This window comes from Dermacentor silvarum, chromosome 8 (genome assembly GCF_013339745.2).
Source record: "Dermacentor silvarum isolate Dsil-2018 chromosome 8, BIME_Dsil_1.4, whole genome shotgun sequence".
NCBI lineage: Eukaryota > Metazoa > Arthropoda > Arachnida > Ixodida > Ixodidae > Dermacentor > Dermacentor silvarum.
Window position 1 is genome coordinate 61800021 of NC_051161.1, and position 15068 is coordinate 61815088.

Sequence of the window (15068 nt, forward strand, 5' to 3'; positions counted from 1 at the left end):
ACATGTCCAGAGAGTAACAAATTCTTGTATATTGTTGTGGTTCTTGTATAATATAGTTCACCTCACTTTTTTTTTTTTTTTTTTTGCGAAACATATAAATCTAACGAAACCGAAACTGATCAACCTAATTTGTTTTTGTGACTCTGAGTGGTTTAGAAAACAACATGTGTATCATATTTTGTACATCTATAAAAATTACTTGATGGAATAATTATTATTTATTTTATCACTGAGAACTTTGATAAGCTACAAGTGACGGCGACGCTCCCAAGGCGCCACAGTTGACGCGATCAGCTTTGATAAAGCTGGCCAACATTGTGCGGAGCGTTACATATCAAAATGGCGGTCTCGTCTAATGGCCGTACGTGGGCCGCGAGCGGTGAACGCAGTGGAAAATCGGACGAGGACCTCTTAGTATTCGGTTACTCGTGCAAACTGTTCAGGGACGACGAAAAGGCGATGCATATTGACCGCGGCAAACATTTGATCCCGTGGATGGGCGACGACAGCCTAATGATTGACAGGTCCGTCTCCAAGCAAACAATGCCTCCCTTCACTTTCTGGATTTTTCAATCGAAGAGTGCAGGTTTTTACCGATGTTTTGACCTATCAGCATGCTTTTTTGCTTTTTCTTCAAGTCGCCGCTAACGAATCTGCCCTAGTTGTTCTAGCGTCCCGGCGGCGGCGCAGGATGTGGGAAGAAGCCAGCTATGGAGGCAGGAGCGAGCACTCCGGCGCTTCGAATCAGTTTGTTCTAACGAGGGCTGCGCCCTACTGGGTGCACTTTGCGCTGTGATTGTGTGGCTCGAATGTGTGTGGTGGCGTCCCGGCTTTGTGTGGGGACGAGAGAAAAAGGTATATACGACGTGCTGTTTTCTTGCACTTAGTGGATGTTTGTGATCGTTCTTCTTTCGAAACCTACCGCTGCCTGGCGAGGTGCGCAGTAAACTGTCCCGGGTTTTCCTGTTATGTTCACTACGTCCACTCTTCGGATTTCAAAGTTACTTTCTTTTTTTCGTGTTTGGGCCATCGTAGCTCAGTAAACGTTATTCAAAAGCACAAACACCGTTGAAAACGTGACAGGTAGGAATTAGGTGTCGAGCTGGTTCGCCACGGCTGTTTTGCTTTCGGTTGGGAAGGTCGCAGCTGGCCATGTTACGCGAAGTCAGGTCGAATACTGCGATAGAGTAGGGTACACGTTTTGAAGTTCCTTATAAGTAAACTGCTTCTGAGAACTTAAGCCAAAAAATTATTGCGAGTTTTTTAGCGTCGACGTGTTGGTTTTATTTTATCAGAGGATGCTTGTCACATCATATGGCAGTGCTCATTAGAATTATGTTTGCCGAGTGTAACGCAGATCGATGTGTGTTCATCTAGCTCAGCTGTGGAGAATATCGCACCCGTTTTCGTGTTTGACTTAGCCTTCAGCTTTCTTAGAGAACAGGCGCGCCAGTAGTTGAAAAGGCTCGTGACCAGTTTGCTGCAGTGAAGCGCGACCTTGTAGATACGCGAACTTTCCTGTAAGCCGAGGCCCAGCTTCAGTGCGTGAGCAAAACGAATCGGCATTGTCATTACTCAAACGAGCCGTGCAGCAGACAGAGGTGGCAGAAATTCCAGCACGATCCACACGATGTAGCATCAAAGTAACAGAATTCAGTTTGGGGGCCTTTGTTGGTAAGTCTGCCCAGATGTTGTTACCTATTAAGCAGAAAGCAACACTTGTTTTCGCTTAACAGTCTCCAGTTAGTCCGAGCTATGTGATGAAGTTCACAAACTAATTTGTATCCTTTGTGTGTGCTGGTCAGGTACGATGCAAGAGGCTACTTGCACAGCATCCACGAATACGAGCCGAAGCCTGGAGCAGCACTTCAGTACGCTGCCTCACTTACAGAAGAAGAGAAAGCCTTGGAAGAGCTGTGTGAAGAGGAGCGGTTCCTGGCACTCTTCAGGGACCTCCATGAAGAATCCATCTACCAAGGTGATGTTGCATTTCATTTACACAGCTGCAGCACTCCATGCCTCTTGCTTGTGTGCGTGCAACACAGCACATGTTCTGTGATTGGCCACAGCTGTGCAAATCAGTGTGTGATCCCCCACAGTTATAAGTGTTAATGCAGGTTAAATAATAGCACTTTTCCTAGAGAAAAATTAAAACCTTTCTTACAGAACTTTTAGTAGCAAGATCTTGTAGTCTTAAAGTCTGTGTCTAAAGCAAGTAGCGGCAACATTTCCTAGAAAGCAGTGAAAAACAAAGAATTCCTCCCCACTATCATGCAGGAGAGCTTGGGCATCAGTCATTTATGGCGATCTATTGTGCTTTGCCATGCTTTGCAGTCTATGTATACACGTCATCTTATAAGCGTCGAATAGCAGCACACTAATCCTTGCTTTTGGCCATTTGTGTGGACCTACTTTGGGGGCATGATGGCTGTACCTTTGCTCTCAAAAAAGACCCTCCTGTTGATTGTATTCCTACTTTCGGCTGCAAATATGAGGGCAAAGTGGTTCTGTACGTAGCGTTCCGGCGCCTGGGTTTGATGATTGTTATAGCTGCCATTTTCTTGTGACTGAGGCCCAAATTCTGAAGCCTTTCTCAACGTAGTAAAGACGCCTCCATTGCAGTTAGGCCAGCTTACATGAACTCTGAAAGCTTCGTTATAGAGCTTACTTACCTAGTGGAGGGTTCCTTGGTGCTCCCTTACCTTAAGACTCCTCCATGCCCTCTCCATGCTTCCTTTCTGCGTCTTTTTTTTTACTGTATCAGGGCTTCTTGACAATGCTTGCCCACGTGATTCTCTACGTGAGAGCACTTACTTTCTGCTGGCATACGGGAAGAAAATTGCAGCTGCATGCTGCATGTTTCACCAGACGGGAGTGCCCTCTATACAAAGTTCAAAGTATAAGCAAACTTCTGTGTCTGTGGACTCCAATGTAGCAGTGCAGTGCGCTTTGCATGCTGCATGCACCGCCAAATCTTAAGGCCATGCTCCGCAAATACAACCGCTCTTGATAAGCCTACAGCAATGAAAAATTGAAAACCAATCTGGAAGAACAGTGCCCAACTGTCACCAATACCTTGCTGTCGAAGCATCATGAGAGAAATCTAAAGCAAATTCAACAATCGGTTGAGAATGAAAGAGCGAAACAGCGCAGCATGGGATACACTAAAATCATCTGCAGATGCATTGTAAGCTTCGAGATTATTTTTCTATCAGTCACCCAAAGATGTGGAAGTCTTGGCCATGTTGTTGTGTAGGTCTACCGGGAACATCAATCAGTTTGAATTGTTCTCTCATTCTTGTTTGTGCTTCAATAGTTTGCTGCATGTTGTAGCACTGTAATGCACAAAGAAAGCTTCCCATAAATGGCTAATGCCGTAGAAAGCATTTGTTGCACACACAGATCAAAGCATTCAAAAACTTCGGTTGTTTTTTAACACCTGCTTGTTAATATTGCAGCCGCTTTTTAGGATTTCACTGTGTAGTGTTCGGCAAAGAAAGACCCATTGTCATAGCTGTAGTGGCAGTTAGTTTCATGTTCTAGCAAGAAACACCTATATAGAAATGACATCTGTTGAGTGCTCCTCTGTGTATTTTGCAGCATTCTGAAAGGCATTTATCATTTTGCTTTTCTGGTCCATGTGTTCCTTCTTGGACAGGAAATTTTATCATGCTAATGCGTGAAACTGTGATACCCCATGTCATATAATTTGGGATTATTTAATAATGTTTGTGGGGGACATATTATGTAACAACTCTTTTCATTTTAAATTCCTTTTTTGATCACACAAAGCCGCACCCCCAGTATAACTGGGATCAGCCGCATGGCTATTTGGTTGATGGTGAAAAACGCATACCTGCCAACTCCCGAATTTTATGTAAAATTTACCAAAAATAAATTTTGCCTGAAAAAAATTTAAATTGTCAGTCTCTGTCCATATGCTTGGAAGTCTTCTGATGGTGCAAGGATGCATTAGAAGTACTTGCTTCGAGCAAGTTTTGGCAGGCAGACAAGTTCCCAAAGCAGGCGAAATCAGCCACAGCAAAATCTCTGGAAAAGTCACTGCAATCTAACGACAATGTGTTATTTGTCTTTGCATTTCCAAGTTTGCTCCTGCTTATGTGCTATGTTTAAAGGTAAATCATTGTAAATAAAGTGCATGCATATCCCACAGAAGACGTGTGCGGAAGGCAAACTTCTAAGAAGAAATTTGTTGTGTTCCCTTCCTCCCCCCCCACCTCGGTGTTGTCTGTCTCTATGAAATATTTTTCAAAAGATAAAGTTCACAGGTTGGCTTGTATGGATATGTACAGAATCGAAGCAACATAACTCTTACAGAAAAAAAAAAACAGTTGAAGTGTTATGTCCGGATTATTACGAGCAATGTACTTGCAACACTGCATTCCAGACTTTACCGAATTAAGTGGCACGTGGACAAATGCTTCTGATGCCATGGAATGCTGCAGATGTTTGGACTAGGCTGCATGTCAAAATTATTCAATGTCCTGATACCGATTGAGGTAAAGAAAAAGCTGCAGGACACAGCAATAGCCTCAGTGCATGCGTAGAGAAACGTGAAGAAGCAACCAATCGAGGTTGTGAGCTTTCTTGTCTTAGGTGTTATGTTGTCATAAACTGCGATGGCCCTGTGATTTGCTCGTTGAAACCACCAGTGGTACGTGCTTATAATTTTGTATTGTAATCCTGTCCATTGAAATTAAATGCTTTGAAGTTGCTGAATGCTGCATTTCACACAGGAGTGAATTGCTGGATATAGGATAATAATAGACGAAATATTTCAAATTTTGAATATAAACAAACCCACTTATAACAATCCCAGATATAACAATCTATTGGTTATAACGACCACATTTCAGTGCTTTTATAATCGTCCGACCCTGATTATTGAAACTGCTTCTAGCTATAACGGACGTTTTTAATTCTTTCCCTATAGGTGCTTTTTGTAGGTTACGCCAAATCCTTTTTTCTAAAGGAACTACTGCACTGAATATTTTATGTAATACTTAAGCAAAAAGCAGGTTGGACGCACTTTTCATGCATAAAATATTTATTAACGAGATGTATGTCATAAAAAAGATTAGATGTATTGCCATCTAATAGGCACTGTCTCTGAAAAAATCGAAATTTTTCATTGAAGAGGTATACCGTTAAAAAAATTTAACTGCAAGCACTACAGTTGGGCATGCTGGGATGCGGCTGTCGATGTTCTGGGCTGGCTTGCGTCATCGCTCTCAGAGTCAAAGTCCTACTAAAAAGCAGCATCTTCAGACTTGCTGCTGCTTCATTCATTGATAAAATCAGCCGCAGACGCAGTGGAATCACAAGATCTGCAATATTTCGAAGCATGCACGCCGCTCTCGGAGGCGGCCATTTTTTCTTTCTACTTTGACGATTGTGAAACTTCGGAGTGCGTTCAAAAATTACCGCCTGGTAGGAAAAAAGCAATCTGCTTAAAAAGCAAAAATATAGTTCTCATTCACGTCCAATGGCACAGTGTGTCCGTGAGCGGCATTTCAAACCATCAATAGCAGGCAGCCATTTTTGCTTTCTGCTTTGACGATAGCGAAACTTTGTAGTGCTTTCAAAAATCACCGCTTCGCAGGAAAAAAAGCGAACTGCTTAGAAAACTAAAATATACTTCTCCTTGATGTCAGTGTGTCCATGAGCGGAAGGTCTCAAAAGTGGCATTTCAAACCATCGATAGCGGGCTAACGATGCCCAGTGGGCTCAGTACGAAAAGAGTTAAATCACCGCACTGGTATAACGAATTCTTCAAATCCGGTCACGGCAAAAAGAGGGCACGCGTGAAGTACCAAAGCACGAAGCACGACCAAACTGGGGGCGTGGCAGTGTGTGCCCTGCTCCAGTCCAAATGCGACAATGACGGCCTTCGAGAGAAGCGAGCAATTGCTGTGCACAGATTTCGGAAGCCGCGAAAAAGGTCACGCAGGATCACGGACTTTCAAGGAACTTCTCCATAGAGGAGGCGTACAGCATAAACAGCATGGCGCGGGGCATGTGCCAGTGCAATATCGGATGCCACAATGGCGTCGCCTTGTGTGTTACACCTATTTAAATGATTTGGAACAATCATCTGTGTCTTTCCACCATGGGAACAATGGCCGCTCAAGCATTCCTGTAACGTGGCCAGAGTCGGTGGGAACGCTGCACCACGCAATGCTTCAAAGGATCGGTGGTTACTATGCTGTTACCAGATCACGGTTTGGTGGCACTTTGTTTACGCGTTGCCGATTGCGGTTCGCTGTGACATTTTGCCTTTCGAATATGGCATTTCTTTTCGCCAAAAGCGACATAGATAACATAATTTTATAGCTCTTGTGTGGCTGACGCGCAGTTGTAATGCCGAGACTTTCGCAGAGTAGTGGCATGCAGCAGTGGTTTTTGATGATTATACTTCCGGCCAACTGGAACGCTTCGCTGTTGTGTGCAGAATGGTCATATCCTGCTGGTAGTAAAATATACTACAAGCTCTCAAATAAAACAATGGTGGCTGCGCTTGCAGTTTCAAAATGACCAGAACCAGATGCTGTTTGCACCACATTTCGTTCTTTAGATAGACGTTTCTAATGGAAGTTTGCAGCAGGTACGAAAATGACGCTGAAAATCTGGATTGCAGACCGAAGCGCTGCGGAATTGTAACTATACTCGCGGACAACTTTCTGTGGCAATGAAGGGAAAGCTATGGAGGCAAAGCGCGCACAAGTGTGAGCACTTCTCAGAAGAGTCCCGCATTAAAAATCTGCATTGGTTTAGGCTGGCGAAGAGAAAACATAAACAGCTTATTAGCAACAGTTAAATAAGACAGAACACACCACTGAGTGTAAAAGTTTACTTATTTTGTGGATTTTCCTTCCCGCGTCTGGGCAAATGCGAAACCGTCGTACGTGGAAGCTGCGTCGATTCAGCGTCTGTTTCGAGGAACCAAAAGCACTGAAACGCTGCCGGACTACTTGGTGCGGTAACACATGTGCAAGGTCCACGCGCCGGTGTTGCCAGGTCCGACGAGGCGGCTTAGCCAAAAGCTAGAGAAGTTGTAGCCCAAATTTAGCCAAACAGAAAAAAAGTGCTAAATATATTGTAGCCAAATATAGCCATTTTTATTTGCAATTTTATTTGTGTATACATTTTCACATTCGACTACGGCAATCCCTTTTTGCACAACCCGTCGTAAAAAAATGTCCGTGCCACCGTGACGGTCGGCCCTTTACATCAACAACAGCGACATGCTAGCACAGAACACTTTTTGGTTGGCCCCGGAAGCTCTTAAGTTCCAGTGAATCACTGCAGAGGGTGAAATCAGAGCTTTTATTTTATGACAGATAGTACTAAGTTATTATTTTTAGTTATTTACAGTAATATCAACTATGAACTCAGCTTTTTAGCTGTCGTGAGCACAAACTAATGTTCAGCGTCATCAATCACTCACGTTATCTCTGCCTATGGCGTAGAAGTTCAGCTGTCCAGCGATTTGCGACGGCGACATGCTCGCGGCTTCTTTTTTGATTAGCTAAACCAAGTCTTTCGCGCTCTGATATCTCGCATTATTTGTCTCATCGTCCTATTTTGTTTTCTCATTTTTTGTTTTTCAATTAGCTTGGCCCGGATTATCTGGGACACGCACTACCTATATAGTGCCAATTTACATCAACCTGGCCGCCATGTAAGGTCTATAGCATGCCAAGAACATGCGTTAAGAAAAGGGACCGGCAACAGATGCCACTCACTGTCTGAATCGGTGTAAGCGGAGCTTTAAAAGATTACTGCGCAAACCGGCACACTAGTGTAAGAAGCGCGCAGTCGTTTTCGCGACGAGCACGTCCCGAACTAACTCACTCGAAATGCTAAAAGCCGCGACGGCGTACAAAGAGCAATGGTAAACAACAAATTGATAACAGTGGTAATGCTGTGATAACCGGTTACTGTCAAAAAGCAAACCATGTTGATGGCTAATAAAGTTTTAGAATAGGGGCCCCTAAAGTTTGGGGCCCCCAAAAGCTTTGCGGGTGTTAGCGTTGGGGCATGCAGGAATGAAGAGTTTTGGAATAGGCGTTTTGCATTTGCGGATAGCGTGTTGAGTTTGCAGAGTCACTACGGCGTCAAAGAAAAGCTGTTATAAATATTAAAATAAAATATACAATTTTATAAGAAAAGTAATTTAGACTTTCGTGTTTTCGCCTTTAATTACAATTTAGAACTTATTCTGTTAGCAGCATGCAACTTGTTTCGCTTAGTTTTGAGCAACCAACCTTACGCACCTTCACCCAGCCAAGTCAATCCGTGATAGGCCTACGAGCCATGAAATCGACAAATGAGTTCGGAATCAGCGGCGTGTAATGAATCAATCTTGATTACAAATGTTAGTTGAGAGAAAGCGATAACCGCAATCACTTCTTCTAGCTTAAGAACTTCCCGGATTACCATGAATCGAGCCCAGTTTTGTGCTAAATTAGAGCCGTCGCTTCGATGGGCACGGTTCATCGCCATGTTTGTTGACGAAAGCTTTTGGGGCTCCCGCTAAATCAATGAAATAGTGTGCCCGATGCAAAACCCAAGCACAGTTTCCATCTTGCGCATGCGCAGTGGCTTCGACGTTATTTCTTTGGGGCCCCAATTCGTTTGAGGCCCCTATTCTAAAACTCTAATAATTGCTGGGGTTTTACGTGCCAAAACCACAATATGATTGGGAGGCATTACGCAGTGGGTGACTCCGGATTAATTTTGGCCACCTCAGGTTCTTTAACATGCACCTGAGCACACGGGTGTTTGTGCATTTCACCTTGATCGAAATGCAGCCGCCGTGGCCGGGAATCAAACCCGCGTCCTCGAGCTAGTAGCACGACACCTCACAAGTTAAGTTAACACGGTGGGTGAAGTTCATGTGACGTGATGCACTGATGTCATCGTGGCAAACATGTTTCGATATTAACAGAATGAGTATCTGCATCCATGACGTTACGGGCAAACCATCTAGAAGTAAAAGCACTAGAACCCACCTTTGGCTCGGGGTCTTGCTCCCATTTTTTTTATATCTTCTCACATACTTGGCCCACTTCCCCAATGTTTGGATTCTCCTCTCTGAGGAGGATCTGATCTTATGTCCAACCTATCGAAATGAATCTCAACTCTAAGCACGAAGAAAAATTCACCTAGCAGGAAAAGGAAAATGGCACTAAAGCTTCGCGCCAGAAACGTGGAGTAGATCGAAAGCTGTGCCCGACGCGATACTTCATCCGGAAGACATGGCCATGAACACACTGGAACGTATCATTTACCCGTGCTTCCCTTCTTTCATGTCGGCGCCACGATCGCCTGACGGCCCCGACCCTATGTTACTGCTCTCCCTTCCTGAACATAGCCATGTTAGTACAGTGTACTGTGAAAAACCCACTACTCCCAGGTTCATCCCGATGCCCGGAGATCGGGCGCCTAACGGTCAAGCACGGTGTAAGTTTAAGTGCATCAAAGATCCAAGCCACCAGCTCAGACAACAGCGCAGAGAGGGAAGGAAACGCAGGGGGGGGGGGGGGGTCATTTCGCGCACGCACACACGCACAGCCACGCGGCCAGCTCAGCCAGCTATAATACAGCCTTCGAGATTTGCCTCTACCCGATAAGAGCCACCTCTGAAGCGTGGATTAGGGCGCCACTTACAGCCCAAGCACAGCCAAGTCGCACATTTTCAGTAGCCCAAATATAGCCACATAGCCAATTCGTCCAAGGCGATGGCAAAAAATTTTTCCCGTAGCCCAATTTGGCTATATATAGCCAAACCTGGCAACACTGCCACGCGCCCGTAGCTTTCCCTTCATTGCCACAGAAAGTTGTCCGCGAGTATATTGATGCCAGCTGCAGTGCAGTTAACTTTTGAGTGTTTTTAAGGGTGAGTCCATATATAACGAACTACTGATATATAACGACCACTTTTCGCGTTACTGTCAAACGAGTTTGACTGTATTGAGTATAAATTTATAAATCAACCCTTCCCTGCATTGGAGCCTGAACTCGGGAATGGAAGCGAGGGAAAATGAATGAAAAAAAAAAACCTTCCGAAACATAGGTCATGACGCATAAATTTATTTGCTATGCCAAAGCTACACTTTTCATCACTACTTGCTATGGAAATTGTAGCCCTTGCCTGGGCCGCACTTGATGTAGCCATTGCTGCCAATGTTGTCTGGGTTGTCAAGAGCTAGCTTTTCGAGGGGATATCGAAATGGAGCATCTAAAACGCTGTGCAGATCATGTTGACTGGTGTCCACCACGCATTGTTCACCATCTGTGCCGCAGTAGCTAAAGTGGCATGCTTCACATATCCAATCGGTGCTCTTCAACATACTGAAGCTCCTCTACATCGTGAGGTTGTTTTCTGCTTCAGAGAACATCATCACTTTGCATTTAGGCTCTATTGAGGCATATTTGTTGCTTGGAGCACCTGGGGTGTTGTTCTTGACACTGTCAAATTACACTATGTTGACATATTTGCAATCTTGTCCACTCTGATTGGTTCTCAGGGTAGCTACACTGTATCTGATTGGCTCAGTACATGGACATGGTGGAATTGGTGGCGTAGAGATTAGCTTCCCACGCGCTCCTTCACCTCACCTCATACATTGTGAGTATTTAATGCTTGTGCAAGATGGCGCTTCTTTGTCTCCAGTAGGCCAGAAACCAACTCTGTAGTCAGCTATAGCTGAAGTTGGAAGTGTGGTCAAACATGAAGCAGGCGTGAATGAAATGGTGTGAAAAAGCACTTGTGTACAGTGAAACCTCGTTGATACGATTCTGTGCAATACGTTTTCCAGGATGATACGTTTTTTTTTTCCCCCCCGATAGTACAATTTGGTTGGATAATACCTTGGATGATGCGATTTTCAGATGATACACTTTATTTTCGGTTCCCGTGAAGATCGTATCAACGAGATTCCACTGTACTTAGATGCACATTAAAAAAACCCAGGTGGTCAAAATTATTCTGGCTACAGCAGGCCTCATAATGAAATTGTGGTTGTGACGTGTAAAACCCGAGAATTTAATTTTAATTGCATACATGACTCCACTTATAGGTCAGCCCTGTAATTCAGGGTACTGGTAATTAAAAAAAAAAAGGGCCACATTATATGTTGCATTATGCAGTAGATGTGCAACCTTGTATTTGACGAGACTGGTAATGATTCTGACTATTCATGTGCTAATGTTTACAGAGGAAGAGCTCAAGCGTCTCAACGTTGCCATGAATGCGGATGGCACCTACAAGGAGACCGCCTTCTCTTATGACTCCGAAAACTCTGCCCTGGAATCGCAAGATACGCGTGAGTATGGTTTGCTGCCTTTAGTTCATGAACTACCATATTTACTCGAATGTAACCCGACCGCGATTGTAATGCGAGGGTCGACTTTTCAGTCCGTGAAATAAAAAGGATAAAACCGTGAATGGAACGCGAGATGAATGGAAAGGGAAATGGTACCTTTATTCAAGGAATCAATATGGTAACGAGTCCTCTTCACTTATCATCTGAGAAGGAGATGAAGCTTCCCTTGGGCAGTATTCTCAGGCGATCACTTTGGGAGATAGTTTAACTTTCTCAAAATTTCGCATGACTTGGCATCAAAAGCGTCCCCGACAAGGGTTTCTGGTGCTGTGCTAATCTCACTATCAGTGAAAAGTGCTCGGTCGGCCTTATACCTTCAGGGGTTTGGTACCGAAACGAGCAAAGTCTTGTGAAAGCAAAACTTTTTGAAAATAATCGCCCGAGAATCCGCCTTTTGCATGTCCCGAGTGCGCATGCGCTGTACCTTAGCGGCGAGCGCCGAAAACGTTTTGTACGGTGTCGGTGGTTCGTGCAGCAGACGACGCACACGTATGCAATAGCGCGTGCCACTTGCACGCAGCATAGTCGTCGAGGACGCGAACTTTTTATTGTCGGCGCAGTGCTGGTCGACGACGCGGTATTTGCGCTGTGTTTCGGTAGAAACTTCAGCTGTCCTATGCAACTTCGTTACAAAGAATTTCGTGTTTACTTGGTTTCCAAAGTGTCCAGCTTATTTGACAGAAGACCTGCATCTAGTGCTGGGCTGCTGCTGGTCATATTTGCACCACCTATCTTTTGCATGGTCGAGAAGGCTCCGCCTTTCTTGTTTTCCCATACATACACTTTTCCCATGTCCTCAAGCACATGTGTGGGCGTGGCTTACTCTGTAATGCGTGACATGTAATTCCCTTCACGTTGCAGAAGATGAGATCGAGATACCATTCAAGGCACCCAAGGGCCTTCACATTCCAGTGTCAGTACCTACAGTGAGTAGCCCTTTTCTTTCTTTTAAGGGGGGAGGAGGGGATGAAAAATAACTTTCTTGTTTCTTGGCAGAAAGGGCTGAAATCTTGCACACACACTGTACATTGCAATAAAGAGGCAAATCTAAAATTTAATTAAGATATCTTCATTAGTTTTTGTTTTATGAGAATTTAGAAAAATTTACAAGTTCCTTGCTCATGGAAAGCCTGGCACAGTAATGAAACATGGTACGGAACTGAGAATACTTTGTATGTTTGCACAAATGTCTAATCTACATCAAGACAGTGTGAGTTTTTTTTTTTTAGTGCCCTCATAATTCTTTGCTCAACATGACATGCATGTGACTGTGTTTCACTGCATAGAGCCATGTAGTTACTGCGAAATAATAAAATAATTGAAAGATAAAGGAACATTTCAAGACTCTCTTGATATACAGCACAGTTTATGGATCACAGCAAACGAAACTGGATCAAGTCGGTCCAGCCATTGTTGCGCTATGCTTTTCATGAGCGAGGTGACCGACAAAAAAACACAATTGAGAAAACGGGCTGCAAGGTTTTGCAAGCAGCGCAGATTTATTAGAACGCATCAGGAATGTAATATTAGGCATCATTGCTGTCAGGCATCTTCTTGCACCTTTGCCTCTTCGTTTGGTGGGCTTTGAAAATTTCATAGCCTGGCTGGTCCATCAAATTTGCGGATACCGCGCGAATGCAGGAACGCTGCATGCTCGCGCCTCTGTCGTCGCCGCTGACACGAAACGCTGCTCGAGGCGCGTCTGAATGGTGCGATGCTCAGGCGACTATTTGTCCGGTGAATCTTCGGTGATCACACTGTAGCTTGTCGACGGTTGGGGCTCGCTCAGAGGCGGCGTGTCCGTGTTGCACGATGCATCAGAAGCTGAGTAGAGTCAAGTCCTACTACAATGAAATTCACGATACATGCGAAAAATTTCGTTGTGGAGGAACGTCATTGACGCGAAATTAGTATGTATATATGTACGCCAAACAGCAAAGCCACGAACGAAACCGAAACCATCGTCTGGGAAATCTTCGCGGTAGCGTGGGGGCAAAGGTTGAGACGTACCGAAGGTGCTGTAAAGTGCCAACTTCAAGAGAAAATGCATTTCGCACGCTGTTACAGCATTTCTCGTTCATTGCAGCCGACGCCTCACTCAACGCGCGTGCCCGGCCGATCGCGACACACTCATTTTGCAGCACATGCACCGTCGCAATGAAGCAGTTTGAATTATCACAATTTCATTGCATATTTATGACAAAGTCGACAAACTTGGCAAGCTTGCGCTTACCAGAAGTTTTATTTTCAGAAGTCGGTCAGCCTGGATTTCTTACGCTTCATGGCAAGTATAGGCGTTATACGAGTCTCACAGTCCAGTTAAAAGAGCCATCGCAATGTCCTTGTCATGTATAGCGGGTTGTCATTTTCTCCAGACGACGAGACGTTTACATTATGTTGACAACAGCGGCTGCGGCCGTATCTTGAAAGCAATTTGCGCCGTGCACAAAGTGCGCTCCCGCGTGGGCCTCGTCTTCAAAGCGACCTACGATGTGGGCAAAGTGCAACTAGTGCTGGTAGAGTCGTGTGTGCCGTGCTTTTGATGTTTAGTTCGTGTTGAAGCGAGAGACGACACGGAGGTCAATTCGCTTGCTGCTATTTCCGCACCTTCTCATTCCAGCGTGTTGACACAGAGTTTCCACAGTCATTGAGCGAGATGTGTTCATGTTTACCAGTGCGTGCGTGACACCGTGATTGGTAATTTAGTTAGTAAGCAAATGTTTACAAGTTTATACGGCCGATAAAACTATGATCCTTAGTTCGTATAGCTCTGCTATTGCAATCAATGCTTCGCCTTTCGGGTCGAAACTTCCAAATTTCTTCCTTCCGCTTTCTGCCTCGGCGATCATATGTGCCTTCTCGAGAGAGATAAATTTACGCTTCTTCATTTACGTAGACATTTCGACCAGACAAACACACCACAGAAAACGGCAGCGATTGTGGTGATCCCGTGCAGTCTCGCATAGGCGCGAGACTGCGCGAGACTACTCAGCAGTTCCAATTTCAATTCAGTCCCAGTTTTGTTCTCGAAAAGTTCGTTGAATCGGAAATAGCGAATAAAGCGCCTTCGTTATGGGATACTTTTTTGTATTACTTTCTATGGGCAGCTGACGGGGAATCGGAAAATCTTCGTTGTGGCGGAAATTTTGTTGTAGCGACATTCGTTGTAGGGGAATTCGACTGTACACCATCTTTGCCGGCGATGGTGACATTCGACCCGCGTCGCCTCTAACAATGCGCTCTCGGTTGATTCGCGCGGCCATACGCTGAGGCGCCGGAGCCTCCGTTGGCGCATCTTCCGTCAACTGTGTTATTGATTCCGATGGCACAGGGCGATTGTCGGTTTCGCTGCTTGAGTCGCACGGTGCAAGATAGCGCGGCACGTAATCCACTGTGCAACGTAGCGCGGCACGTTCAGTCAGGTGCTCCTCCGCTTCTCCCGCTAGTCGGCATATTTTTCTTGCCTGTAGGAAGGTTTGCGCTTCAGTATTCCGAAGGCATGCTTTCACGAAGATTTTTTCTCCAACAACCGACGATTCATCGCTAACCTGGGAGCTCTTAGAAATCCGAATTCTGCGTGTCAAGTGAAGACGCCAGCGTGGTTTGCGTAGCAGACAACTGTGGTTGCCATCTTGCCCGCTGCCACAGCAGCAACCA

At 44.9% G+C, this 15068-nt stretch overlaps 1 protein-coding gene across 3 annotated transcripts in view; it reads left to right on the plus strand.

Annotated features, from left to right (window-relative positions):
- The first annotated feature begins 319 nt into the window (after positions 1 to 319).
- Positions 320 to 15068, plus strand: part of LOC119461322 (splicing factor, suppressor of white-apricot homolog) — a 50518-nt gene continuing 35769 nt past the window's right edge. The window contains exons 1-4 of one of the 3 annotated variants that reach the window (XM_037722587.2): positions 320 to 524; positions 1806 to 1978; positions 11244 to 11351; positions 12273 to 12337. In XM_037722587.2, coding sequence (XP_037578515.1) covers positions 340 to 524; positions 1806 to 1978; positions 11244 to 11351; positions 12273 to 12337 — 531 coding nt within the window. In that variant the 5' untranslated portion in view covers positions 320 to 339. Of the gene's footprint in view, positions 1675 to 1805; positions 1979 to 11243; positions 11352 to 12272; positions 12338 to 15068 lie in introns of all 3 variants that reach the window. The other 2 variants (XM_049672465.1, XM_049672466.1) reach the window with 2 other exon arrangements.